The sequence below is a fragment of the Hippopotamus amphibius genome, chromosome 5 (genome assembly GCF_030028045.1).
Source record: "Hippopotamus amphibius kiboko isolate mHipAmp2 chromosome 5, mHipAmp2.hap2, whole genome shotgun sequence".
Taxonomy (NCBI): Eukaryota; Metazoa; Chordata; class Mammalia; order Artiodactyla; family Hippopotamidae; genus Hippopotamus; species Hippopotamus amphibius.
This window is the reverse complement of record NC_080190.1, coordinates 172,060,178-172,087,997: the sequence shown is the minus strand read 5'-3', so window position 1 is coordinate 172,087,997 and position 27,820 is coordinate 172,060,178. Positions and strand designations below refer to the sequence as shown.

Here is a 27,820-nt window from a genome sequence, read left to right as displayed (position 1 = left end):
AATTATGTGAAGAGGATGTAACAGCCACATCACAGCAAGAATCCCCTGACTAGTTGAGGGCCTGTGTGCTTCCCTGCCCTCACTTCTCCCACTGGGTGGTCGTCCACCTCGCTGGGGTGTCATGGATTCCTTTGAGAATCTGCTACGGACGTCTTTCTCACAAAAATGCAAAGAGACACCATCTTGTGTGTATGTTGGGGAATGTTCGTGGGTCTCCTAACGGCTCCAGGGGACGGAGCTAGGCCGCAGACCCTGCAGGGAGCGGCAGGCGCTGGGCTGGGGCTGGTCCCTCCCTGAGGGGTGCTGCTGCAGATCAGCCCCGGCCCCCAGCATGAGCGGCGGCCGCCCGTCGCACTGCGGCGGCGTCTCGGGCACTGGAGCGTCTGGAAGCCGTGGGCATGTCGCCGGCTAGAGCGGCTGTGGGATGCTGTTGTGACAGTGACGTTGGGATGCTCCAGTCCGCTCGGTGGGGAGTGTAGGGTCGTTAAAATTAGCAGTGAGAGCCTCCGATAGTCAGGGTTGTCCAAGAGAATTGAGTAATGTCAACTGAGATGAGACTCGGGGTGGTGGGTGGAATTCTTGGCCCGACCCGAGGCGGATGGGTCAGGCTCTCTGCTGCCGCTCGCGGGACCTTCGTGTCGGCACCGGGAAGTCGTCGAGGGGCGCTGGGTTAGACCTCTGTCTGTGCTGCCCCCGATGTGGTTAATCCCGGAGCCAGATGTGTGCCACAGCTTGGAGAGCAGGCCCCCCACACCTGCAGGTTCCCCATCCACGGGTGTGGAGGCCGAGCGCCTCACGCAGTTTAATAGTAAAAGGATGGGGCTGGGGTACCTGCCGGGAGTCCTGGGGCCAGTGCCTCATGGCGCCAAGAGACGGCTGCAGCCGTTCCTGTAAGGTGTGATTTCATAGTACAGTTACTCTAGCATGTGTGTATTATGTTGTAGCAGGTTGTCTATTATAACATTATTAACTGTATAGTATAACATAATATACATAATTATACATGTGTAATGTGTATGATATAATCGAATATTGTAATATATATTTTATTTCAAGTTCTTTGGGGGTGATGTCTAGGGTTCCAGTTCCCCACCAGCTCTTTTTCATTGACGACGCGAGGGACAGCGTGTTTCTTAGCACTGTGACGGAGGGTCTGAGGCTATAGTGCCAGTCATCCCCTGGGCCCGCCCCCCGCATCCTGGGTGTGCTGGGCAGAGAAGGTGCTTGGCTGGCTCCCAGTTCAGAGGAGTGGGAAGGTGGGCAGGGGGCCTGCTTTTCCCTGAGTCTGTTTGCCTGGTGGAGCAGGAGGGCCTGGGGTTTTCTCCAGCCTTCATCACCGGCCTCCTTCAAGCCCCCTCTGCAGAGGCCACAGCCACCCGGGACCCCCATGAGACAGGACGAGTGATCCTTTCCAGCCCAACTCCTCCAAGCTGGAAAGAACCCAGAGTCCCACCCGCTTATCAAGTCACCTCTTCATACTCTTCAGATAAAGAGAACGCAGCAGTTCCTGATAATTCTCAGCAGTCTGTTACCCCATCTGCAGCCCTAAAGATTAGAATCCTGTCTCGGTGGGACGCCACAAGTCAAGTCACATCTTTGTGACTTGGTGCTTCACTCTGACGGTTGTCTATTGTATGTGAAAGGTGAAGTGAAGGTTGTTTTAAACTAAGATTTTTGATCAGGCCAGGTTTGAATTTCTTCCTTGAAAAGAACAGGCACAGCCCTCGCTTGCCCCCCACCTCCCCCCGGCAGCGGTCTGCACCCCTTCGCACCACGTTTCCAGAGTGTGTGTGCACTCACCGCCCGGCCCACCCCAGAGCGAGCCGTGCTTCTGGACGCCTCTGTCCAGCTGCCTGCCTGAGCTCTTGCAGGAGGAGGATTCCCGTGAAAAAGCAAGATGAGGATGGGGCCCTCGCCTCTCCCCTTTGGTTCCTGCTGTCTTTCCCAGCACAGTCGTGACCCTGTGTTGATGGGCTCGTGACAGTGCTGGGAGGCAGGGCCGCGGGCAGGGCTTGCTGTTCCCACATGTCCAGAACTTATCCTCCTGCCGCTTCTGGGCAAGTGACCTCGTGCCTCAGTTTTCACACCTGTAAATTGGGGCTGCACTGGACTGTTGTAAGGATGGAGTGAGTTCATGTATACAAAGCATCTAGAATAGTAATTGGTGCCTAGGAAGTGCTTGCAGAGTTTCAGCTACAGTTATGCACCCACAGGAAGCAGTTGAAGATACAGTATCTGTGGAGAGACTTGACACCTCCCGAGAGGAAGGGACGAGATCCCGTGGGAAATCGGGCCTTCTGGGGGCCGTCCATTCTGGTTGGATGTTGGAGCGTGTGCCTTTGTGCAGGGGCAGAGCCAGCACTCCAGGACACAGGGACATGGGGTCGAGCTGGGTGGGAGCAGAGGGAGGCCGTGCAGGGGGAAGCTGGAGGCAGGACAGGCAGCTGGGCTGGCACGCTTGGCTCCACATCCTGGCAAGGGCTCCTCCCTGTTAAAATTAGTCTTGAGGAGAGAGTGAGGTGTGCTGAGTGTGTGGAATTGGGCCGGTTGTGGACAGAAGTGAGCGCAGGTGCTTCTGGTTCCTCGGGGGGTGGAGCTGGGTCCCCCGTGCTGGGGGGACTGGCTTGGGGTTAAGGCAAGTTGCGATCTGGTTGAGAGAGTTGGGATTCTGGGATCAGGATGGAGGGATGGCGGTCAGAGAAGGGTGGGGGTGGGGGGTGCAGGCAGGAGGGGCTGGGGCAGCGTGAGAGCCAAGGGCCCTCCCCCCCGGCTCGCCCACACGCGGGACCCTGGGGGCGCCAGCTGCTGTGGCCAGGCTGAGCCCCCGGCCCAGCTGGCCGCGCTGCGCCCTCTGCAGCCCTTGGAGAGGGTGGTGTGGTGGGAGGTGGCACCGTGAGCCTTCAACGGCCTGATGTTTTTTCTTGACAGACTTACCAGATGCCCCAAAGAAAAACCTCTGTAACCAAATACATAATTTTCCTATTTGTAGTTAACTGCCTTTAATTGGCTGTTCAGTCAGCTTGGCCGTCCTGGCCTTGGGAATGTTCCCTGTTCCTTGGGAGGCATTTGGAAATGCAGACACACCAGGAAGGGTTAACAAGGGGGCCCGCCCCGGGCGGGGGGCTTGGAGGGAGGAGGGAGGCTGGTCCGGGAGGAGGTGCGCAGTGGCTCTTCTGGCCCTGCCTGGCGGTGGCTCCCTCGTGAAAACACCATTACGCATCCAGGTGACCTCACCTGTCAGGCCGTCAGGGCAGCTGAGTCATGATGCTGTAAATTATATCCGCAAGGGAAGGTTTGTAGCTGCGGTTATGTCTTCTCCCTGTTAAAATTAGTCTTGAGGAGAGAGTGAGGTGTGCTGAGTTTTATAGCTTGTCTATTACAGGCTTCCTGCCGGCCCTGCAGGCCTTCCTCCTGTGTTGACAGTGCCCTTGGTGTGTGGCATCTGAGCTCGTGGACGTGGGAGAGGAGGGATGGTGCTCCAGCCTGGAGAGGCCAGCGGCTTCCTCACGTCAGGTAGTGGCCTTGGGACCGGCTCTGCCGCTGCGCCGTTCTGACATTCTTGGCGTCCAGTGGTGGATATTGGAGGCAGAGCCCTGTGTCACCGTGAGGAGCACTCACCCCTGCAGCTGGCAGGGACAGTACTTGAGCGCGGCTGGCCGCACGCAGGTGTGAACGGTTTGCAAAGGGCAGTCACTTCTGTTTTGCTGGGGGGCAGGCGTGCACGAGGTGGGAGCCAGTGGTGTTGAGGGGAGGGCTGTGGATACGGCCGTGTCCCTGCGGGTCAGGCGTCCGGGGACGGTGGGCAGGAGCCTGGTCAGGTGCAGATGAGGGCAGCTTACTGTGGGCATTGTGCCTCGATGGGGACGCGCTTGCTTTTGAGCCATAACTTATTCTGCTTATACTTGCCTTATCCTGGAAAGGGTCTGAGATGGTTTAGGCAGAGAATATACTTAAAAGGCATTTTTGCAGGTGCAGTAAGGTGTGTTTGTTCTTACCTTGCTCTGCCTTGGTCTGTTTGCAGCAAGGACACATGGAGGCTGCCTCCCAGCCGGGGAGCTTCCTGGGGGTGCAGAGGGGCATTTGCCGTGAGCCACTGCGGTTCCTCCTTGTCTGTTCCCGAGTCCCATCTTTCTGTCAGGGAGTTGGAAGCCAGAGGGACCGTGAGCTCCGCCTCCCTGGGGGCTGGGAGGGAGCACAGGTGGAGGTGTTGGGGCCCCAGCACAGGGGCTCCCAAAGGACTGGAGCCAGGCCTGTTTCCCTGTGCCTTTGAGGCAGCTCTTGCTCAAGAGAGGCCCAGAGGAGGGGCCCCTAGAGACTCCATGGGCCCTGAGTGCCCCCCACTGCCCTCCACGTGACCCCCTCACTCCCTCCACGTGACAGGCCCCCCCCCCCCCCCAACTGCCCCTTCAGGCTGACGGCCTCAGCTATGTCCTGAGAAGCTGTGTCTTGTGGACCCGCAGCTTGTGGACTGATGTCAGAGGGTGCAAAGCCCCCCCACTGGTTCTAGAAGCTCCTGCTGGAGGGTCTCCGGGGACTCTTTGGGGAAGACTGCAGCCTCACGTTTGCACACATCCTGGGCTCCGTTGGGCAGGCCTCAGGAAGTGTGTACGAACCCTTGCGTTCAGTTGTCCTTCCTCTGCCTCTTCAGCATTTTGTGCCAGCCTCGGTCACGGGTGTCCTGTCGAGCGTCCTGTCCCTGCCTCTCCCCTCCCCCTCGCCTTGCTGGCCTTGTTTTTGGGGGTGTGCACGTCCTCGGGAAATACCTTCAGCACATGTGGGCACAGGTGTGCACCGCGGGGGATGCGGACACTCAGGAGTTTAAAGACCAGGCAGTTGAAGGCCGGCTGCCTGGGTGGGATGTACACCCTGAGAGCGTGTGTCCAGTGCTTTGAAGCAAGGCCTTCTGCAGCAAAACGGGGCACACAGTGGCCTGGGCTGAGCACAGGGTCTGTCACCCTGGATAGGGCATTCAGCAGTGCTTTGGTGGAGGGTGAACGGAGGTGGGTATTTGCCTGTATTGCAGCCCAGGCAGGGACCGGCTGTGGCTCTGAGCTCGGAGTGATAAGTGGGGCCGCGACCCAGGAAGGCCCGTTGAGATGTTGGGCATCGGGTGCGGTCCCAGCAGCTGCTGTTGCAGACGCCGTCAGGCCGAGGACTCGGGGAAGGCAGGGACTCCCTTGCCAGCGGTGGTGAGACGGGCCGTGGAGGGAGCTGGCCCGGGGAGGGGAGGAGGCCTGCTGTGGGGCCAGGCTGACCCTGAGCCCCACGTTCACCCCGCTTCTGCTCAGGCCTTTCCGGTCGTCCGTCCTCCAGAGTCGGCCTTGCTGGGGGCCGGTGCGTGAGGTGGACACCCGGGACGGACACAGTTAAATGGGCACTTTCTCCCTTGTAAGGCCCCATGGGGATGAGAGGAGTCCCTGGGCTGGGGAGGGGGCAGCGTCCAGGAAGACCCGCCAGAGGGAGCGAGACGCTTCCTGCCTCTCAGCCTCTTTACAGGACTTGGGCGAACATGGGCCACTTTGGTATTGGATTAGGTTTTTATGCCCCAGGAGAGAAACCAGATAAACAGAATAGAGTTGCTTCGGGCCACTGGCCAAACGAGAAATATTTTGGATCTGGTGACCTTTTTCTTTGGGTCACTATTCACTGTAAAAGGTTTTGACCTGTATTCCATTTCAGAATAGGAAGAACGGCTTATTTTTCAGAGTGGCAAATAAGGAAAAGAATGAAAGCATCTCGGAGTCTCTGTTTCCAGAGGCTCCCCTGGGAGGAACGTTTTTATAGACACCAGACGTCCTCACCAGCCCCAGCCAACTTTCTCTCCCGGGATGACGGGGTGTGCCGTGAGCCGGCCGGCGCCCGGGAGCCAGGCCCCTCCGGCCGCCTCGCAGGCCGGCATCTGCCCCTCTTGTGGCTGAGGCCAGCCGGCCTCGTCGGGGCCCGTGCTCCGTGCCGCCAGCTCCCCCGTGACCACGCGCTTTCCCGGGATCTTCGTAGATCACAAACCTCAGCATTTTCACGATTGAGCTGCAGAAGATCACTGTCATCACTGAATGTCAGGGTAGAGCAAGTACTCACAGCTGCAGCCGAAAGCCGGGGACGGCCGTGTGTGACCCCGGCCCTTCTTAAGGCAAGGCCGTGCTGCGAAGACCACATGGAGACGTCCCGCGGCTGACTTTCTCAACCTTGGTAACTGGCACGGGGTCCAAGCAGCACGTGTGTGATTTGTACCGCGGAGGCTCTGCCTTGTGTAGACACGCGTGTGCCAGGCACACGTGTGGTGCTGGACCGCCAGGCACCGTCGCCTTTCTGCCATCCGCCTGCACCCTGACCTCGTGCTGCTCTTGGGGTTGGAGCTGCCCTGGAGCGGGTCTGTCCTGGGGTGCGAGTCCGGGTCTGCCATGCCCCCTCTTCTGTGCCTTTAAGCGTCGGAGCGGTCTCCGTGGGAGAGTCCCCACAGCTGCGTCCCGAGGGGACTGAAGCCTCTTTGCTGCCCTTTGTCCCTCGGCCCCCAGATCACCCTAAAAGGGTAGGCTTGTTGGGAGTGGGTGTCGACCTGGGATTTCTGGCGAAGCTGAGACCTTCTAGGCTTCCTCGTTTGTGTTCCGTGCTGCCTGCCTCTCCTGTGTTTCCCAGGGCACTGGACGTGACGCCAGAATGGGGCGAACGGGGCGGGGGGGGGCAGCTCCTGTGACCTGAGACACCAGCCTGCTCAGGGCGGGCCGCTGCTGGCTCCCCGCAGGGAGAAGCACCAAGTGCCCCCAGCTTGTCTTAGCACAGAGGCTCTTCGGGGGCCGTGGGGGCTCCTAGGCTCTGCACACAGCTCAGGTCACGGAGGGTCGTTCGGTGAGGGGGTGGGGTTCGGGTACAGCAGACTGTAAGATAACAGAGCTGGGCTGGTTGGGTGGTGTATCGAGGAGCCCCCGCACTGCAGCCTGGCCAGAAACGCCTGCCGGCCGCCTGGCTCCCCTGCTGGGCTGGGCGGAGACCTTGTGAGCTTGTGCAGACCCTGTTCTGCCACCTCTCATTCCGGCCTCATCCAGCTTGTGCCACTTCCTGGCGCCCAGACGAGCAGTAACCCTGGAGCCTTAGGAGGAAGGGAAACTAGCGCAGGCCCCAGACCTGTGGCTGCCTGTTCAGGCTCAAGGGCATAGCCGCCTCCGTGTCTGTTGCGTGCAGCCTGGGCCTCGGGCCATGAGGATTGAAGTTCGCTGCTCTGGAGGGTGAGGAAGGCCAGAGCAGAGGAACAGCAGAGGGAAGATGTGAGGGGCGGGGTCCCAAGTGCCCCTCACCTCGTGCTGGGGACAAGGGAGCAACGGGGCCGGTCCGTGGAGGGAGAGAGTGACCCGCCAGTGGGGGCAGGGCTGCAGTGGGGGCGGGGCAGCCTAGGGAGGGAGGAGGGGCCGAGGCTAAAGGGAACTGTGTCGGTGGTCACAGGCTGTCTGGTGTGTAGCACACCTGCACTCTTGTCGTCAAGACAGGTGAGCACACAGGTCAGGCGGTTGTGAGCTCACAGAGCCCTCCAGGCCCGTTCAGGACAGGCGGCCAGGTTTCAGAACTTACAGGGAGCCCCAGTATGGGGGGCCGGCATCAGGTCACCCCTGCGCTGTGTCTCTGTCACTGTCGTCGGGCACCCTGGCCTCCGGCCCTGTTTCTCCTCTGAGGTTGGGGGCAGGGCAGCGCCGTGTCTGAGCTCTTCCGAGCAAGCCGCCACTGTCTCTGCCCCGGAGTCCGACGATTGTGGATTCTTGTCCTGCTTCCAGAGGCGTTTCGTGTCCATCCTCACGTGTGCTCCAGGCTCCTTGAAGCCCCATGACTGGCCTGGGTCAGTTCTGAGCTCTTGCCCTCCCAGCCCTGTGCACCCTCAGTCTGCGGTGGGGCTCTGGACAGCATGCACTGACCCCCCCGCCAAAGGCCTGCCCGCAGGGTTGTGCCGTCCACACGTGGGTGTCCCCGTGAAGGGGCAGGGCGGGTTGCGGGTGAGGGAGTGAACCCTCCTGCTCTTGCGGGAAGCCACGGCTAAGACCTCTGGCTCCTGGCGGGCGGGCAGCACGGACACAGGCTACCTCGTGGTCTCGGCCAGGGTCCCTCCCTTCTTGGCGCCTAAAAGTGGAGGTGGGAGGCTCAGAGGGAAGGCCTCACCTAGATGTCGAGTTCCTGCCCTGCTCTTCTGTTTACTGAACTGACCGCACCTTGCAGATCGTGTGGGAGTGGTGGGGCAGGTACCATGCAGGAGGCAGAGTTGTGGGTCGGCTGCTGTGTGCCTTCCTTTGCAGAGAGGGGCTGCGCTTGGTTCTGATAACGGAATAGAATCCTTAACCTAAATTGTTATTTTTCTAATAAAAATTCATCTTTTTTAGTGACAGCTCTGGGTAAAAATCCTCATAAAACCAATGGTGTCGTCATTATTAGATGACTCTCATTCTTCTGGGCCATTCAAACCAAAATTAGACCACGTTCAGTAACTTGGATTCTCAGTGAGCTGTTTCTCAGTTGTCGTGGTGATTTGTGTCCGTTAGGACTAAGTACCTGAGCAGCGAGTCCTGCGCGATGGAGGCGAGCGAGGGGTTCCACGCACTGGGGAGTGTGATGGGCGGTGCTGCGTTACCGTGTTGTTATTCTGCATGCTGCCCGGTCTGCACTATCCCGTCCCCCAGCCGTGTGTCGATGCGGCCCCCAGCTCCAGGCGCGGGCACTGGGCAGTGTCTGAGTCACAGCTGTTGTCAGAGGCTGCGTGCACGGTTCAGGTCCACGTCTCCGCACCATCCCCCACCTTTGAGTTCAGAAGCTCAGCTTGTTTCTGGAGAGTTTGGAGCTAACTTGGGGTGTGTTGAGACTCTCGAGCCTGCCCTGCTCTGTCTCGTGGGAGCGTGGCCTCAGGAGCCAGGATGTAGGGGTGTGGGTCTGCAGGGCCCCGGGTTCAGAAGAGCCCTGCTCGCAGCCGCTCCCCGAGCCACCTGCTTGCAGGGGAGCCTTCCCAGGGAGCCTCTCGCCTCCCCTGTTGTCCCCTCGTCCCCTGTGCTGCGGCCGCTGTTGTGAGTTTGCATCCAGTTCCTGCTGAGTTGCAAGCTGCCATATGAAACTTAAACCCCCCCCCAGGTGAAGTCAGGGTGAGTAACATCTGGAGCCAGTCGTGGGAATTGGCCACACAGCTGTGCTGTGTGCCCACCTGGCCTGGCCATGGGGGTGCCCACGCAACAACCAGGGTCCAGCTGGGCATCATGTTGGCCTGCCCTCCCCTGGCTGCCGGCATTTGGTTACCCAGGCGACTTACCTGTCTGTCAAGAAATTAAGTTTAATCAAATTTAAGCTGTAACGCTCCTTGTTCACTTTCATCCCAACAATCATCTAAAAGTCTCTCCTTTTAATTAACTCCGTTTTCCAGCTCTTTCTGTCTGCTGCAGTCTGATGAGCAGCTGCAGGCCTGCCCTCCTGTGTCCGGCAGCCCAGCACGCGTGGGCAGGGGCCTGGGGGCCCGGGGGCGCGGGGCAGGGCGGCCTGCGCCCCTCCAGCTGCTGCTGTTCCTTCTTTTTTTTCTTTATAAAACTGCTTCTTTGGCAGCTTTCGCTTCTCATGTAGGCAAATCCCAAGCTAATATTTATCCTGTGAAGTATCTTAAAAATGCTGGAGGGCAGAGTTATTTGCAGAGAGCTTTATCAATCTTTGAAAGAGAGTCATTGTTACATTGATAAACTGAGGCACTGCTTACAATAGCCAGATTGTGTTTGAACTTGCAACCTTTAATGCGACAGTTAGTTTCTGTTAACAGATGGAATCGTGTTGGCTGTTCTTGTAAAGAGGTCTTTATTCTTGTGTTTTTTTGTTTGTTACTGGTCTTTGCTGGGAGAGGGGAGGCCTGGCTCACAGAGCTGGGTTTGTAATGCTTTCAGGTGTGACTCATTTTATGATTGGCAGGCTTTTCAGGAATGCGGACTTTTGTACTCAGAGCCTCACTTTTTGTGAGTTGTCCCTTTAAAAGTGGCGGTGCCTCCTTCCAGAGGGAAAACGGGCCTGGCCATGCAGTCTTCAGAGACTTAACAACGTGCAGGAAAGAAAAAATGATATAAGTAACAAGAATGTGCAGTAGGTGGTCAGGAGGTCTCAGGTCTAAAGGAAAACACAGTGACAGTGAGCTTAAATAAAGAGCTTTCCTGAGGATGTTACTTTTCAGTAAAAGGAGCGTTTCCTGGGTCTCCCCCAGAGCCTGTTCCCCTACCTGGCAGCCCCGCTCTGGAGTGGGTGGATTGGAGGTGGGGATGCCTCCTGGTGCTGGGACGGTGCCAGGGGGCCTAAGCACCAGGCACCCCTGTGTTCATCTCCTGCCTCCAGCCACGTGGTCCGGGAATGAGTGTTGGGTGCAGGCGGGGCCGGCGGAGATGCGTTGGAAGTGGGTCCTGCAGTGTGTGTACAGGGACACCAGCGTGGCTGGTGGGGGCGGGCGGGGTGGTGGCAAAAACTGGAGAAGGAGGTCCCGGAAGTGAGTTTAAAACTTAGTTCCTAGGGACTGGGAGCCTGGTGAGGGTGTGGGGCTGGGGGGTCTAGGTGGGCTGCCCTGGGGGCTGGAGGCCAGGACATGTGAGGTGGCTCAGATGGGCCCCAGTGGCCCTGCCCCTGCCCCAGCATGGGCGCCGGTGGTGCCCTGTGGAGACCTCACTCAGGACTGAGCACTTCCTCCTGGGTCAGCTGACTCACTCTGACTGCTGACTTGCTGTTCCTCCTTTGTCTCCCTGTGGCTCCGTCTGTCTGTCTCTGTCCCTCCCTCCCGACTCACCCCCTGAGCTGCACGCTGAGCTGCCTGTGGCCTGAGCGGGACCAGGAGGCAGCATGTGTCCTGGGTCTTCCTGCTCTGTCCCCACAGTCACACAGGGCTTCATCCCTGTCCACGCCTCAGTGTCCCTGTGGGTTCAGAATCCATGTTTAGAAGATTGATGGTTGGCTGAATTGTTTGGGGGATGCACTGAGTTTTTTTTTTTGTTTTTTGTTTTGGTTGTGCCAAGTCGTAATTGTGGCCTGAGGGCTCCTTAGTTGCGTCACATGGGCTACTTAGTTGCAGCATGCATGTGGGATCTAGTTCCCTGACCAGGGATCAAACCTGGGCCTCCTGCACTGGGGGCGCAGAGTCCTATCTGCTGTGCCACCAGGGGAGTCTCGATGCCCTGAGTTTCCACAGGGGAAAATCTGATTACTGGCTAACATAACCCTCCAGGTCATTTTCTGGGTGTCTCTCAGCCACTACACGTCTCCTGAACTTGTTCTCCCCCAGTGGAAGCTCTGTACCCCTTACATTTATTTTTTTGGAGGGATTCCAGCTTTTTAATTTTTCCTCTTTTACACAAAATAAATTAGAAGAGAGAAAACAGGATTAAAACTGCAAAAATAGTTAATTGGTAGAACACATATACAGAAAAACATTTGGTTAGCAAGACACGCTTATTTACAATGAGGAAACACATGCCTTATGTTTATTTTTAATAAATCTGGAAAGTCACAGTAACCAGTAAGGTCCTGTAGTTAGTGCTGTGTGCTCATAAATTTAACGCCTGTTTCTGAGAGGTTGTAAGCACTCTGTCTGGTATCAGGACCCTGTCCTGGGCTCACCTGAGGAAGGTGCAGTGGGGTGTACGGGGCGCAGTGTAACTGATGAATGGTTGGAAGGTGCGGTGTTTAAAGAAGTGACTTTTAAGAGAATTACTTTTCGTTTTCTTTTTTTTTCTTTTTAACCTTTTGTTTTCAGTAGAGGTTAAAAATCTAACCTATTTTATTTTATTATTATTTCAACAAATATTTTACTTATTTATTGTTTATTGGCCATGTTGGGTCTTCTTTGCTGTGCAAGGGCTTTCTTTAGTTGCGGCGAGCAGGGGCCACTCTTCGTTGCGGTGCGTGGGCTTCTCATTGCAGCAGCTTCTCTTGTTGCAGAGCACAGGCTCTAGGCTCACGGGCTTCAGTAGTTGCGACGTGTGGGCTCCAGAGCACAGTCTCAGTAGCTGTGGCGCATGGGTTTAATTGCTTCCTGGACCGGGGATCAAACCCGTGTCCCCTGCATTGGCAGGTGGATTCTTAACCACTGCGCCACCAGGGAGGTCCCTAACCTATTTTAATTCCCCTCATCTTGTCTGTAATACACGTTCAGGTCATACTGTCCTATTGAGTTTACATAAGCTAAATATAGTATATTTATGTATTAGAGGATTCCATTGTGCCCAGGGAAGCTTGTTTTTAATTATTTCTCCAGGTTTTAAATACTCTTGTGTTTTGCTCTCGTGAACGTTTGTCCAGCTTAGTGGGAATACTGGTGGTCATTGTTTGTGTTTATGGTCTCACCTGTGGCTTCCTGATCGTGTCTACATCCCAGTCACCATTTGACTCCAGCTCCAGGCACCCAGCTGGGAGCCTGAGGGAGCCACTGGTCTCCTCAAGTGGTGAAAGGAAAGACTGACAGCCCATATGTGGATCCACACTGTGCAGGGTCGAGTATCATTTTGCAGAAAGCAGCACATGTACTTCTGACCCTCGTGTTACGTGTGCTTGGAGCTGTCTAGCCTTTCCGCCAGCGCTCACCTGGATGGCAGGTGCCTGGGAATGCTTGGCCTCTGAAAAGGGCTCAGACCCTGTTTCCCAGGGCTGTGTTTTTGGCTGTGTTCTCAGCGCTGGCTGGAGGCAGCATTCTGCTAGCTCACAGACGGTAATCCAGCCCTGGAGGGTAGCGCATAGTCCCGGGGATGTCAGCGCCCGCAGGTGAATGAATGGGAAAGAAAGGTGCTTGTTGGTGTTTGCAGCTGAGAGACTCAAGGGAGGCCTTTGGCCTGGGGAGTCCGGTGCCCTCTGGGCTGCAGGCCGGGGAAGATGCTGTGCACCGCTGGAGGAGACTCCCAAGTGGATGTGTTTCAGACCTTGGTGCAGGGCTTTTCTGTCTTGTCACTCTTGGCCTGGAAAGAAAAGAGTTGGCCCTGACATTTTTTTTCAGATTCTTTTTATCCTTTTGTTTGTTTGTTCATTTTTGGCTGCATTGGGTCTTTGTTGCTGCAAATGCGCTTTCTCTAGTTGCGGTGAGCTGGGGCTACCCTGTTGCGGTGAGAGGGTTTCTCACTGTGGTGGCTTCTCATTGCAGAGCACGGGCTCTAGGCGTGTGGGCTTCAGTAGTTGTGGCATGTGGGCTTCATAGTTGTGGTCTCAGGCTCTAGAGCACAGGCTCAGTAGTTGTGGCGTAGTGGCTTAGTTGCTCAGCAGCATGTGGGATCTTCCTGGACCAGGGCTCAAACCAGTGCCCCTGCATTGGCAGGCAGATTCTTAACCACTGCGCCACCAGGGGAGCCCTGACCCTGACTTCTTGATGGGCATTATGCCTGGTAGTCGAGGCTGACTGTGAGTACCCCTGAATGCAGTGCATTGTGGGAGAATCCATAATGAACAAAGTAGGCAGTGGTGCAGTTAGGGGCCGGTGTCTGATGTCAGTCCAGTGGGGAGGAGGCTAAATTAAGCAGTGCGAAACCTGAGCTCCAGGAGGGGCCACAGGTGCAGTCGGATGAAAAGCCCTGTGATTGTGATTGGAAGCTGGAGTAGCCCCGGAGTGAGGGGCCTTGCCAGGCACACAGGCAGGAGAAATAGTCTCCGTGCCGCAGAACGTCTGGGAGGAATCTGCGGTGTTCCTGGGAGGCTATAGAGCAATCTCGAATCACTTTATTGCTGATATCAGATTGGGGAAAGCTTCAGTGACGGTTCTTGGTGATTAGTTTTGAGTCTGTACCAGCTTTCAGTGGACCTGCCAGCAGCTCGGTGAGTCCACAGGTGGCTTCTCAGACCTGCCACCCCCACCCCTCATCGCCGCATCCAGCCCTCTCGGGCTGCTTGGCGTTGCAAGCCTCTGTTGGCAGGACCTCAGTCGCCTGAGATTGATCTTGGTTGTAGGAAACGCCTTAATATCATTCCACTTATCAACATCCTATGTGATATTTGGATGGGGCAACCAGAAAAATCTATTTCTAAAAGAAATTTATTTTTTTTAATTAAAAAATAATTTGGGGTCCCATAGAAGCAATAAGAATGTATATTGGGCTGGCCAAAAACTTCATCCGGTAAAAATAAGACATTTTTTCATTTTTACCCAGAACTTTATTGAACAACACGTTCATGAACCACACGGACTTCTGGCCAAGCTGATGTTATAACGCAGCACGCAGGATACCTTTTTCTCTGCATCCATAGCTTTAAAAAAAAAGCTTAATGGGACCATCATGTGCACTTGATTTATTATCTGTTTTTTGTACCTAATATTAGGCACGTTTCCGTGGCAACAGGTCATCCCACAGTGCGGGCTGTGTCAGGATCTGCCTTACTTTGTGTGACCAGGTCTTTTTTGGACGCTGGCAGGCTTCTCAGCGGTGTCCTCAGCGTCACTGTACAGGGCTTTGCTGTCCAAAGAGTTCCAGAGAGCAGAGCTGCACCATCAAAGGGTGTTTACATTTTAAGGCTTCCGATACACACAGAAAGGACTGCAGCTGTTGAGAAATCAGTGTTGATGGAGCCGGGACCGGTGGGACTCGTGGCCCAGGTGACACTGCTCACTCGGAGCACTTCTGCTGCTGCTGAAGAGCTGACTGTTCCAGACAGCGGGAGGATTCGGGTACCGCACGGGGTTTCTTCATCGCAGCACCTCGGGGCCTCCAGGTTAAAGGGTTACTCGCATCTGTCTAGGCGGGGGACAGATTCCGTGAGCCCACAGTCCGATCCTGCCCCCTCTCCCCCGTGCAGGAGTTGTCCTGTTGCGCTCCAGCTGGTTCCCTGAGCCGGGCCCTCCCCTGGCCCCTGCCTGCAGTGGGCCTGAGGCCGAGCTGCTCTGGGACCGTGCTGTCCTGGTAAAACCGACTGTAGGTGACCGTGAGAAAGGAGTGTGGCTTTAGACCACGTCCCTGGGAGCTCACAGTGCCGGGCTGTCCTGTGAGTGGTGCAGACGTGACTCATCCCTCCTTGGAGGAGCCCTGACCTTGAGCAGAGTTCAGGTGTGCGAGGGGTGGGGACGGTGACTGCAGAGTGCTGGGTTTTGTTGTCGCTGTTTGTTTTTATGGTCTTAGTAAGAATGAATTTAACCTTTTAAAAAGACTAGTTTTGATTTTAACATTCCTCAAATATATTTCATACTTCCTCTCTTTAAAAACATTGCCATTTTGTGTTTACCTGACACATGGACCATAATTCAAATAATTCCATATTGTTAGACAGTTAAGTTGTTTCCAGTTTTTCCTTTTGTAGCACTGCCTCCGTTTTTGCCTTAGGGTACACAGAGAATCTGGAAACTGCTTTGATTTGGTATCACATATAAGTACCATCAGGTTTCATTACATCTTGGCAGTATTTAGTGGTAACCCTTAATTATACCCCTGTCTTTGAGGTCTGTTCTTTTTGGGTTTTTTTGGCCACGCCTCAAGCCTTGCGGGATCTTAGTTCCCGAAGGAGGGATTGAACCCAGGCCCATGGCAGGGAAAGCGCTGAATTCTTAACCACTGGACCGCCAGGGAATTCCCTCTTCTTGATTATATGTATGTCATGTGAGGAATCTTTATTTTCATTATTTTAAAATACCATTTGGTTATGAGTCTCCTTGGGCGGCTTGCCTATCTTTTCCATATCATGGATGACAGAGCCTGTGTTTATTGGTACCTGGCCCTGCGCCTTAGGTGAAGTAATGAGAAGTTCGGAGAAATACGAGTCTCTCCTGGAGCTGTTGGCAGTGGCTGCCCACTTGGCATCTCAGGTCCCGGAGCTCAGTTTTCCTGGGCTAGCCGGGGCGCCAGGACTCGCCGGTTAAAAGCTTGCTGCTGTTTCCATGGTAGCCAAAGCTTCATTCTGACCCGAGTGGCTTAAACTAGCAAATCGATGCTAGAAACATTTAGAAGAAGGGGAAGAAAAAAACCTCTCTCAGCTTTTTAATTAGAAAAGAAAAAAACCTCCTGCTCACCTGATTGTGCAAATGAAGGAAAACCATGTCAAGGTCAGAGGTGAAAAGTTAGGTGAGCAGGTCTTTCTGTATTGTTCCCAGAAGGTAAATGCTGCAGAGAATGTATTCTTTGGGGACAAAGCAGTTTGCCCTTGTTTCAGTGCCGTTTCCTCCTAGCTGAGCTTTCTGAGTGTTGGGTGCTAGGCCTTGTTTTCCTTTGTGTGTTGGTAACAGTGTGCTGTAGTAGAAGGTGAAGATAGGGCCTGTTTGGGGGCGTGCTGGATGTCCGTGCAAGTGCTGTGCCCTCTCAGTTTTAGGAAGTAGAATAGTATGTGCTCTGATAGGACCCAGGAAGAAACACGTTTGCTGTCACACAAGCTGTCATTAGAGTTAGCCAGCTTTGCTTCCACGTGCCTTTCTGCTTGTTTTAACCTGACGTTGTGCTTTTAGATGGTCCGGAGCAGCAGCTGCCCCAGGGCACGAGGGCAGGGGCAGCACGGAGCCCTGTGGGTGGTGGTCTCTGTGCAGGGCGGGCAGGGGGCTCCGGCACACCTGGCTCAGAGCTGACTGGGGCTGCCCCGCGGTTGTCTGGTGGAGGGGAGCTGAGCCTTCCTCACTCCCCCAGGACTGGGGTCAGGAAAGGGGCTCCCTGGTGCTTGCCACGCGCTCCCCCTACTCACCCCCTCGTCCTGCTGTCTGTCCCCTTCCTAAGAGACAGTGTGGTCCTCAGATGTCTGGGCAGGTCTGCGACCATGAGGAACCTGCAGCCGTGCCCTGTACCTGGAGGTCCTAGGAATTCTTGGTGGGAGCTCATGGCTCTGTTGGCAATTCTGATGTTCCCTTTGCAGATGAAAAAGTAGCTGCTGGAAGCTGGGTGTGCTGGGGGTGGGGGGGTTCAAGCTGCCGGCATCCTTTCCACCAGTGTCCTGCACTTGCCCCGTGGCTTCACAACTGGAGGGTCGTTGTCCTCAGGAGCCCTTGGTGCCCTTCCAGGAGGGCTCTGCCACCGCTGCGCTTCCCTGCTGTGGGCGCACAGCTGGCCCAGGTTCACCCAGCGTGCTGGTGCACACAGACGGGCTCGGGTGTGCCTGCCGGACCCTCCGCAGATAGCACCATGGCCATGGCTCTTCCCCTCTGGTTTGGAGGTGACCTCACTTGTCCTTTAGGTCTAGCTGAGCCCCTGCGTTCCCATCCTGCTCTCTGCCCGCCCTCAGGGTCACAGATGTTGGCCGAGGTGGGGGAACCAGAGGTGGTCCTCCTGTCGTCCTGGGGACCGAAGCCCAGGGCCAGTGGAAGGCCTTTTGGTGCCTGCAAGTTACCGCTGAGGAGGCAGGCTCAACACAGGCCTCCCAGCTGCTCGGCCACAAGTCTGCTTAGATGTGCTGGCTGTACACGGGGCCCTGGGACCCCCGACAGGCAGGACGGTGATGGTTTGGGGTGTGCCGCATGTAAACCCTGAGCGTGCCGTGTTTCCTGCTCTGAGAGCCCGGGTGACACCTGAGCGCCGCTGGACTTGCGTCCTGTCTCATTAAAGACTGGTTCTTGAAGAATTCCGTGGAGGCATGGCATTGCGAGCTGCTGTGACTTATCAGGAGGGCATGGTGACTTAAAAAGTAGTTCTTAAGTAGAGTGTGCATTTTGAAATTTGACTTAAAGTGCAGTGTGTCAGGTTAAAGGCATTTAAAATATGATCTCTTCTATTCATAGACTTCGACACGCTGGTTACTGCTTCCTACTCAGAAGAGAAATGGATTTTCCTTGAGCTCTGTAACTGTCCTGCTCTTCTGTCTTAAAGGGAGGGATTTCTAAAAACTGGGTGTTTTTTTTTTTCCCCAAATGGTCCTCTGCCTTCCGTGTTTGCTCATGTGTTATTGTAAAGCCGTCTGGGTGCCTGTGCCCCCAGTGTGACCCAAGCCCCTCCTACGTTGGCCCCTGTTGTCAGTGAGTGGATGGGGGGGCCCAGGCCCAATTGCCTCCTGCAGGGAGCACCTCCCCCCTTTCCCGGGGTGCCAGGGTGGGAGAAAGGGGGGGATGCTGGTGCTGGGTGCCCCCCCCCCCAGGTCTGGTCTGATGGCACCTGAAGGAAAAGCGAGGGCCTGGGCCACCTCCAAGGATGCCACACTGCCAGGGCCTTGACGACCGGGACTGTCCTGCATCCCCCCTGAGAGCTCGCAGTGGTGTGGGGTGGGCCAAGAGCTGATTGAGGAGACCCGGGCACTGCCTGGGCAAGGACCAGGGTGCAGGGCCAGGCTGTGTGGTCAACAGAAGAGACGTCCGGGAGCAGCACGCTGGGATGCCCGGGTGCCCGGGCTGCGGCTGCTCGTTGCCGGGATACTCGTCCATTGAGAAAGACTGTAATTAGACCGACTTGTTACAGTGTAGCAATGTTTTCATCCCCTCGCTCCCTGGGGCCCCTCTCCAGATTCCCTTTGATTCAGTCTCTTAATACTCAGAATATTGGACAGACACGCATGCACGCACGCACATGCGAACACACACAGAGTCGTATATTCCCCCTGCCCCCCCACACCAACTTCATAGCAAACTGATCAAAAGGGGCGTCAGGCCTGAGGTGTGTCCTTGACTAGGTCTTGTGCCGCAGGACGCTCCAAGGCTGGCGTGTGAGGAGTTAAGTCACAGATCAGCTGTTGGTCATTTCTGTCTGGAGAGAGGGGCAGCGTGCTGTGCAGCCGGACCCTGGAGAGTGAAGGGGGCCTGCCGGCCATGTGCCTGTAGCCAGTGGCTCACACGTGGAGCAGGTCGGCCTGCAGGTCCCTTGGCCCTGCCCCAGAGTTCTGTTTCCCTGGACCCGGATGGAGCCCAGGAGTCTACGTTTGTAAACAAGCTCCCTTGGCCTTCCTGATTCAGGCAGATTCCGTGTCTCAGTCCATTCAGCTACCATAACAGAAAACCACGGACGGGGGAACGTGTGTCTTAGAGGGCCTGCTTTCTGGTTCATAGTTGCCTCCGGGGTCTCATAAGAGCACAGCTCTCAATCATAGGGCCCCACCCTCATAACCTAATCACCTCCTGGAGCTCCCCGCCTCCTAATCCATCACCTTGGGGCTTAGGATTTCAATGTGTGAATTTGAGGGGGACACAGACCTTCAGACCAGCGTGCACACAAATCCACACAGATGTTGAGCTAGGTGTTTTGGGGATACCACAGAGTCACATCTAATTTAAATCTGTTAATTTTACAGTTCTTTAGCCTGAATATCCTAGACTAGAGGCACATTGAGTGAGGGATCACAGGAAACCAACCTGGGTTTCTGCAAGTGACACACATAATAGCTGAGGCAGGTCAGTTCACGACTGAATAATTTCAGGTGAGAAAGGGTCCCCACGTGTCGTGGCATCCAGGGTGGCCACCTCTTGATGCCTTTCTTGTCAGATGTTTTCGATTGTGTCTTCTGTATTTTTAATGTAAGGACACAACATTTTTAAAAAATCAACTTTATTTTTTAGAGCAGGTCTAGGTCCACAGCAGAATAGAACACAAAGCACAGAGTTCTCCTGTAGAGCCCCACCCTCAGACACGCACAGCCTCCCCCATCGCGTGCCCGCCTGGTGCGTGTGGTAGACGGGGGAGCCTGCACCGGCACGTCCTGACCCTCGAGGGACCAGGGTTTACATTCCGGTCACTCTTGGTGGTGTGCGTTCTTGGGTACCATCAGGTAGCGGTAGTGTCACTGCTCCGAAACCTGTGCGCCGTTACTCACTCCTCCCACCCTCCCCACACACTGGGGTGGCGACCACCGAGCCTCTGCCTGTCGCCATCGTTTTGCCTTTTCCAGGACGTCACGTAGTTGGAGTCTTACGGTATGTGAGCTTCTCCGACAGCTTCTCTCACTCAGTCGTGCACGTAAGGCTCCTGCCTGGCCTCTCACAGCTCGACGGCGCATCTGTTCTCCGTGACGGGTGGTGGCTCATTCATGCCCCACAGATTGTTCATTGATTCCCCCACTGAAGGACGTCTTGGTTGTTTCCAAGTTTTGGCCACTATGAGTAAAGTTGCTGTAAACATCCTTGCGCAGGTTTTTGTGTGGACCTAAGCTTTCAGCTCCTTTGGGCAAATACCATCGAGCACAATTGCTGGATTGCATGCTGAGGGTCTGGTTAGTTCTATAAGAAGCTACCAAACTGTCTTCCAGAGTGGCTGCACCCTCCTGCATCCCCACCAGCAGTGAGCGAGCCTTCGTGCCGTGCCACGTCCTTGCCTGTGTCTGGTGTTGTCAGTGTTCCGGATTTTGGCTGCTTGACTAGGTGGGAGTGGTATCTCGTTTTTAATTTGCATTTCCCTGATGACAGTAACGTGACCATCTTTTCATGTGCTTATTTGCCATCTCTGTCTCTTTGGTGAGGTGTCTGTTCAGGTCTTTGGCCCATCTTTTTAATTGAGTTCGTTTTAATTGTTGAGTTTTTTTGGTATGTTTTGCATAACAGTCCTTTATCAGGTGTGTCTTTTTTTTTTTTTTTTTTTTAATATTTACCTGTCTGTGCTGCCTCTTTAGTGGTGGCACGTGGGATCTTCGTTGCAGCATGCGGGATCTAGTTCCCTGACCAGGGATCGAACCCAGGCCCCCTGCATTGGGAGCGTGGAGTCTTAGCCACTGGACCGCCAGGGACGTCCCCAGGTGTGTCTTTTACAAGTGTTTTCTCCAGTCTGTGGCTTGTCTTCTCATTCTCTTGACACAACATTGATTTTTATGCTGGAAATCAATGGGATTTCTTAAATGCTTTGAAGGAAATAACTTTATAAACAAATTTACCAGAACGTTTTTTCATTCTTACGAAGGATAGTTTGACCTCGCTTGACTCGATTTTATACCTTTTTAACTCTTGGTCCAAAGGCCAGTCTTCTTTGTGGTGCGGCGCGGCGTGTCCGGTTTCCCCAGCTTCCGTGCTGCCTGGGTGAGTGGTCTGCGCCTTGGTGGTCTGGAGGGGGAGCGCGGCGCCAATGGGAGTGGCGAGGACTGCGCTAGGGGAGCCCGACGGGGCCCTTGGAGGCGAAGCGCTGACGACGTCTTAGGAAAATGTTCGCAGTTGTAGTGGGCTTTTTGAGGGTAGAGACACCCATCTTACATGGTGGGTGCACAGAACGGCCAGGCACCACGTGGCACGCACCGCCCGTCTCCCAGCCCCCGGAGCTCTGCGCGTCCGTGCGGGGGCCCTGAAAGGAGCAAAGCCCTCTCCAGCCGCTTTCCAGCTCGTGTGGGTCGCTGACCGTCCTCACGGTGCTCTCTGTGTTCACAGCGAATCTTGCGACTGTTCTGTGGATTCTTCACTGTAACCGAAGCAGGGCTTGCTGTCAGAAACTACCCTGCAGTTAACTTTCTGATGACTTGACGTTTACAGCCAGCTTTTCCACACAGCAGACGGTAGGAAGTCACGTGTTTTGGCATCAGTTACCCTTAAATTAGAAACAGGACAATAGAGGAAGTTGTTGATTGGAACAATGGCAGTTTCACTTGTCCTGGTGCATCTGCAGACCGTAAGCAGGTTGTTGTCCGTGCGCGCCCCGCAGGCCTGCAGCAGCCTCCACAGGGACCCCCGTCTTCAGCGTGTGTCTGGATTTGTGAAGAGCAGATACCGGGGTGGGTCACAGCTTAACCGTCACACTTGTCAGCAACCCGAGGAGGCCCTTCGGAGGGCACGGCTGCCTGCGCCCTCGGGAGGGAGCGGCCTGCTGTCGCGCTCTGGCGTGGGTGTTTGCCGTGAGGTGCTCCAGAAGAAAGCATTTCCACGGCTCTAGATATTATGGGGAACAGCCCAGCCGCCATTTAAGATGCTTTCTTAAAGAAAACGGTTTGCGTGCTGGAAGATGACGTCACGCTGCCATGTCACGAGCAGTGAATCTGGTTGTGTGGTGTCCGATCGTTCCCCGAAGTGTGGCGACACCCCGAGTGCAGGCGTCCCCGCCCTGCTCACACTTTCCTTTTCTTCTGAAGCTGCTCTCCTTCCCTTTCCTTGCAGAGCAGAGCCCTGATGGGAAGGGGCCCTCGAAATAGAGTAACAGACGGAAGAATTTCAGAGCCCAGGAGAGGCGCACGTATGCCGCCTGGGTCCCTGTTCCGTGCCCCGTGCGGGTGCTGTGCTTGATTCAGATGGGAGGGCCCCCAAGTTCAGTCCTCCATTAAGCCGCACATCATGGTAATGGTTAGGTTTGCTGTTAATTTGGTCATCATCTCCTTTTTCCCCCGTTCTCACAAAGACAAAGAACTAGGTTATCAAATTAAAGTGTAAAAATCACTATAGCCTTCATTTGGATGGGTAGGGACCCACGTCGACTTGCCAGAGTGCTGGAAATGTTCTCTGTCTCGACAGAGAGAAATTAGTCAAAACTGATTGAATGGTACCTTTTCACTGCGTGTAAATTATACCTGAGGAAACAGACAAGCACTGCTACCCTTCATGTATGCAAACCAACCAGTTGGAAAATAGAAGAGAAAATCCCATCTACAGTGGCCACAAAAAAGATAAAATAATTAGGAAGACATTTAACAAGAAGTGTGCAGAATTGTAAAAGGAATATTTTGAAATTCTCCTGGAAGGCACTGGGAGGGCCTCAGACACGTGGAGACTCGGCCCGAGGAGGGCAGTCCTCCCTCGGCCGATGTACAAAATCAGCGGAATCTCAGTGAAAATACCAACATTTTTCCCACAGAGCTAGTCAAGCTCTTAAAGATCATAAGATGCGCATAAAGTTCTTGCAGTAAACGAGCAGGCGTGAGTAGGAGGGCCCTGGGAAGAGAAGCTGCCAGAGGGAAGTGTCCCCAGAGTTCCGGGCCTGCTGGCGGCTCCGTCCTTGCAGGGCGCGTTGCTGGGCGGGGCAGGCGGGCTCCCTGGGCAGAGAGAACAGGAAACCGAGACGTAGACCCGGTGCAGACGGAGCCAGTGTGAGATGGTAAAGGAGAAATCTCCAAGTGCCGGGAGTGGGCTTGGAAATAAGTCCCGTTGAGACAACCGCACGGCCGTTGGGAAAATGGGACACAGCGGGGGTGCCGGCCTCCTGCCCTGACGGCTGAGTCCTCCCCTCTGCCCCCGGAGACAGCGTCAGGGCAGCAGCTGGAGGGTGGACGCGCCCCCCGACAGGTCCCAGCGCGGCCCCCGCCCCGGGCAGGCGCCGCTGTTGAGAAGACCACACGCGTGGCCAGGGCTGGAGCGGGACGGAGTGCACAGTCCCTGGGCCGCCACACTGGCCCGCAGGCCGCTGAGTGTGGAGCAGCCTCTGCCGACGGCTGTGCCGGCCCCGGGCCGTGGCGGACGGTGCTTGGCCGCCCTGCCCTGGAGGAGTCCCCTGAGTGGAGGCGTCCACCCAGGGGCTGCCTCTCCGCCCCTCACGTTCTTTCCAGAGGCCACTGTTGGACCATTCTTAGAAAAGTGGTGGGAACCCCAGACATGAGGAGGGACCCGGGTGTGGTGACCTGCTTTGCACTGTAGAGAGGACACGCTTGCACTGACCTCGTGGTCTGTCAGCATGCAGCTTTCCTGAGGACACAGGGCCCCTTCTTTCCAGGGGTTCAGCGTCTGCCTCCCCAGCTTTCCCGGTAACATCAAGACTTCTTGCGCAGACGTCTTCAGCCGATTCCGCGGGCCCTGCAGCAGGTGCAGCCGTAGGCCTGGGGTTGGGGCCCGGAGCGTGAACGTGACGAAGGCCAGGCGGCCGGAAGGGCTTCCTTTGCAGCCCCTCTGTGGCTCTTACCCACCTGCTCTTAGAAGATAAATACCAGGAAATGCCGCTACCCGTGGCCCAGGTGATTGACTGGACGGGGACAGCTGGCACTCCTTCCCTCTCACAGACCTGACCCTAGATGCCGCCCCTCCTCAGGGAGCCAGTGGCTTGAGTTTACCTGCGACTCCTGTTCTGCGTTGAGCAGGGGCTAGTTTAGGAAAACAGAGGGGAAGCGAAGTAGCGTTTGCATCTTGTGGGCCCGTTGATTCGGAGGGTGGTCGTTTCAGCATTTTTAAGAGAACCCCTTTTCCTGTTTCCTCATAACCTTGGGGAACGATCATTGTCTGCGGCGGGGGCGTCCCGGGCACCGCAGGGTGCAGAGCCCAGCCCTGGCCTCCCCCCAGTCTTGACGACCGGAAACATCTCCAGGCATCGCCCCGTGTCCCCGAGGGTGCAGGTTGGCCCTGGGTGAGACCCATGGCCTTAAAATAATTTGAGTGCATGTATCGCAGAGCTTTATTGCCTCGTTTTGAGCTGTTGCTTTATTTCGGGCCTGACAGACAATGGGACAGGGGGCGATGGGACAGAACTGAAGGATTTGGTGATTATAATTAATGAAGTTCTTGGGATCTCTGAGAAAACGAGTTACCGTCGTTCCTGCCAGAAGCCTGGCTGATCAATTCAGGCTTTAAAAACACGTCTGGATACTCTTTCTTCACATAAAAATGACCCATCTTATCTGATGGAAAACTATTTAGTTATTGACCCTGTTTTGGTGTCAGAGCGACAGGTTGACTCGAAGTGTCCTGAGATTCTGTCTCGGGACGGGAATCATTCAAAGGGCAGGGGTGGACTGAGCGGCAGGGTGTTGGCAGGTGTTCACGTTGGGTGTTTTGTTTTAATGCTATTTTCTTTACATTGTATATGTGAGAAAGTTTCACGATAACATGCTTTTAAAAAGATTGTAGGAGGGTGACAGTTTGGAAACATTGGTTTTAATCCAGATATGGACTGTAGGGTAGAGGACGTTTATAAACTTGCTAGAAGTCTCAGGTAAAGGCTGCGCTGTGGAATTGTAGTGAAGCTGGGGGCGTGAGAAGCAGACGTGTAGGATCACTTGGGCCTGTGATTCCCTGGGAAATTTTGGTTGAAGGAAAGAGAGCGTGAGAAAGCCCCCAGCTTGGTGGAAGAGCCAGGCCCGGGGCCAACCATGACCTCCAGGGCTCCCCGAAGAGGGGACTAAGCGAAGGCTACCCCTCGATTTCCGGTCCTTCCTGGGGAGAAAAGGAGAAAGGAGCTAGTTAAGATCATCTCGGTGGAGTGAATATTAACCAGAAATATTTTTATTTAAAAGTTGTCGAAAATTTTTGGCAAGATATCAACCATCGACCTACCTTAATATAAAATGGCATTTTGTGTGATTTCAAGGTCACCTGTTTTAACACACTTCTGATTGAAGCCCGGTGTCGATGGGCCACGTCCAGAAGAGCAAGGGTGTGACTGCATCCTTGGTCTCGCCTTGCGCCGGGGAGGTGGTCGCTTTCCTGCAGCTTTTCTAAGGGGACGTTTCCGGCTCGGTTCCCGGCAGCCGGCACGTGACTGGGCTGTGTTCATCCAGGTAGAGGCGGCATCACAACCCAGGGTCAAGGGTACCAGGGTGGTGGAAACGTAGCCCTGGGGGACGGGTTGCAGGGCCCCCTGGCATGCCCTGTGCGGGCGGGCGTCTTCGAGCCCCTTGAGGTGGCGTGCAGTATTTGGCACGCATCTACATGAGAGGTGCTCTGACTTTCATTTGATTAGCAAGAGGCTTCATGACAAACAGGCCAGGGGCCGCAGCTGTGGACAGCTCACAGCAGGAATCCAGCGCCGCGGGTTGGACTCTGGGCCTCCCCTCTGCCCCCTTCCCAGCCCCGCGCCCGCTCTCTGTGCGGGGTCCCGGAACCCAGTCCCCGGAGCCAGCGGACTGTCACTGGCTGAGGAGCAGCGACGCGGAGCTCTCTTTCTGTCTCCTTTTCTCTCATCTGGCTTCCCTGACGCTCCGTCCTCCTCCCCCACGGTTGATGCCACGCGAGAACATGTTTGTCTAGAAATTGGTTTTGTTTTTTTGCACCGATGACCTGGGGGTGAGCACCAGAGAACAGAGACCCCTGGGCCCCTGGTGGCGGAGGACCAGCCCCACGGGCCGGTGCAGATTGCGGGGTGGGTGGGATGGGCGGCCACGAGGCCCTGTCTGACCGGAGGGGCGTTTCCTCTCTTGCAGATCGACCAGTCGCTCGATGGGGAGCGCCGGCAGCCTACCTCTGTGTGTCACCTGCCCACCTCTCTGTAGCAAGGAAAGCCGCTTCAGCACCGCTTCAGTAATGATGATGAAACTGGTATTAACTGAATGGCATTTATGGATTTTTAACTCTAATTCACAGTAAACCAGCAAGCCATATGTTTAATCCAACCAAAAATCGTCCTGTTTTGCTGCGTGTCTCATCCGATGGTGAGACGTTCCGAGATACCTGTTTGTACAAAGAGGAATATAAGTATCGCTCGCCGGAGGAACACCACTGAAGCAGAAAGAGAAGACGTCTTAATTTATCCTTAAAGATATATGATAGAATTATTTATATAGGCAGAGTAAATATATATATTTTTTTGGTGGTAATGAAAATGGCTCCGCAGAATGCCGACTCAGAATCTATGCAAGTTCAGGAGTTAGCGGTGCCCCTGCCGCACCTGCAGAAGCCGGGGAGCGCGGAGGCGGAGACGCGCGACGAGACCGCCAGCGAGGGGTCCGTAGACCGCATCCCCGTGCGCCTGTGGGTGATGCACGGGGCCGTGATGTTCGGCAGGGAGTTCTGTTACGCCATGGAGACAGCGCTGGTCACGCCAATCCTGTTACAGATCGGTAAGTGCCGCCCGCGCCGCCGCCGCGTCCCAGCAGCCAGCGTGTTGGCACGTGGAGCGCCGCTCGTGGGCCGCCGGTATCCTCGCAGCCTGGGCACAGGCGTGCCTGGACTCCTCTCCCTTCCGCCTCCTGATGGGCTTACCCCTGTGTTACAGGTTGGGGGTGGTCCTCGGATGTGTCCGTGAAGTCAGGGGTTCTGGCCCGGTCGTGGCTGGGCGTCTGGGCGCACGTGGCATCTGCAAGCTCTGACCTGCCCCTCCCCCGAGGTGCATCTCGCCGTGCCCCAGCCCCTCAGGCGCGGCCCATGAACCCCCCTGCCCCTCGCTCCTTCTCAGTAAAGTGAGGTCAGTCGCAGACCAGCCCGCCTGGGGTAGGCGGCCCGCGTGTGCTCAGAACAAGGCCTGGCTGTAGAAGACGCCAAGGAACGCTCTTTTCTGTGCTGTCCTCATGTTGTTATTGTGAGCTTAGATCTGAGTTTCTTGTGGTCTTTAGGGGGCTGAATGATGGGTGTTTCCAGAAATACTCAGGTTCTCAGATGCACTCAGGTTAGCATTACCAAGCCTGGTGTGTGAAAACGCTGGCATCCCTTCCCAGTTACCACCGGGGTGCCTTAGGCCCTAAAAATGTGGTCAGAGTATTTAATTTTCCCCGTTGTCTAAGAATGTTTTAAAATCTGTAATTTTCCAACTGGGTAAGGGGCCAAACTATTTAAAAGCATGTTTTATTCTAGAATTCCACATGTGCATGGTAAAATATTTTTAAAAATCTATTTATTTTGCCTGTTACAGGAATGTTTCTTTGAACACGATGAAATGTTTCTTGTTCAGAGAGCACAAGCTAAGGCCCAGCGGTGCCGGGCAGCTAGAGAAGCTGCAGCTCCTTCCATTTTGAGCGGCTGGCCGGGTGCTGGGCCAGGGCGCCGCAGGCAGACGTGCGGCAGGTGCCGTACCGGCCCCACACCTTGTCGGGCACGTTCATAAAGGAGCAGGCTCGTCACCCTTGGTGTTTGGGTTGCTGTGTTTCAACATGCTTTCCCTTTGGCATCCCAGGTGTTTTATTTTTTCGTCTTTACAAATCTGAGGCTTGAGAAGGCTGCCCAAGGCCTCAGAGGGCCCGCGCCCCAGTGAGTTAAGAGTTGGGGTGGTAGAGCGTGCCCCACGCAGGTCACTGTGTTCTTTCATCTGTGTGTGGTCACCTCTCATTTTTCCTGCACACTTTCCTAGCTGCCCACATGGGCCAGGCCCCTGGGGGTGGACGGGAAACCGTGTCTGTCCCCATGCAGCTTAGTCCTGGTGCTGGAGGCTAGGGAGCGACT

General features: G+C 55.4%; 1 protein-coding gene across 7 annotated transcripts in view; it reads left to right on the top strand.

Moving 5' to 3' along the window:
• The window catches only part of SLC45A4 (solute carrier family 45 member 4), a 72,669-nt gene that overhangs the window by 12,042 nt on the left and 32,807 nt on the right, over positions 1-27,820 (top strand). For 2 of the 7 annotated variants that reach the window (XM_057735405.1, XM_057735407.1), the window contains exon 2: positions 25,870-26,505. In XM_057735405.1, coding sequence (XP_057591388.1) covers positions 26,262-26,505 — 244 coding nt within the window. In that variant the 5' untranslated portion in view covers positions 25,870-26,261. Of the gene's footprint in view, positions 1-3,549; positions 3,667-21,296; positions 21,316-25,058; positions 25,228-25,869; positions 26,506-27,820 lie in introns of those variants that run through there. The other 5 variants (XM_057735406.1, XM_057735408.1, XM_057735410.1 and 2 more) reach the window with 5 other exon arrangements.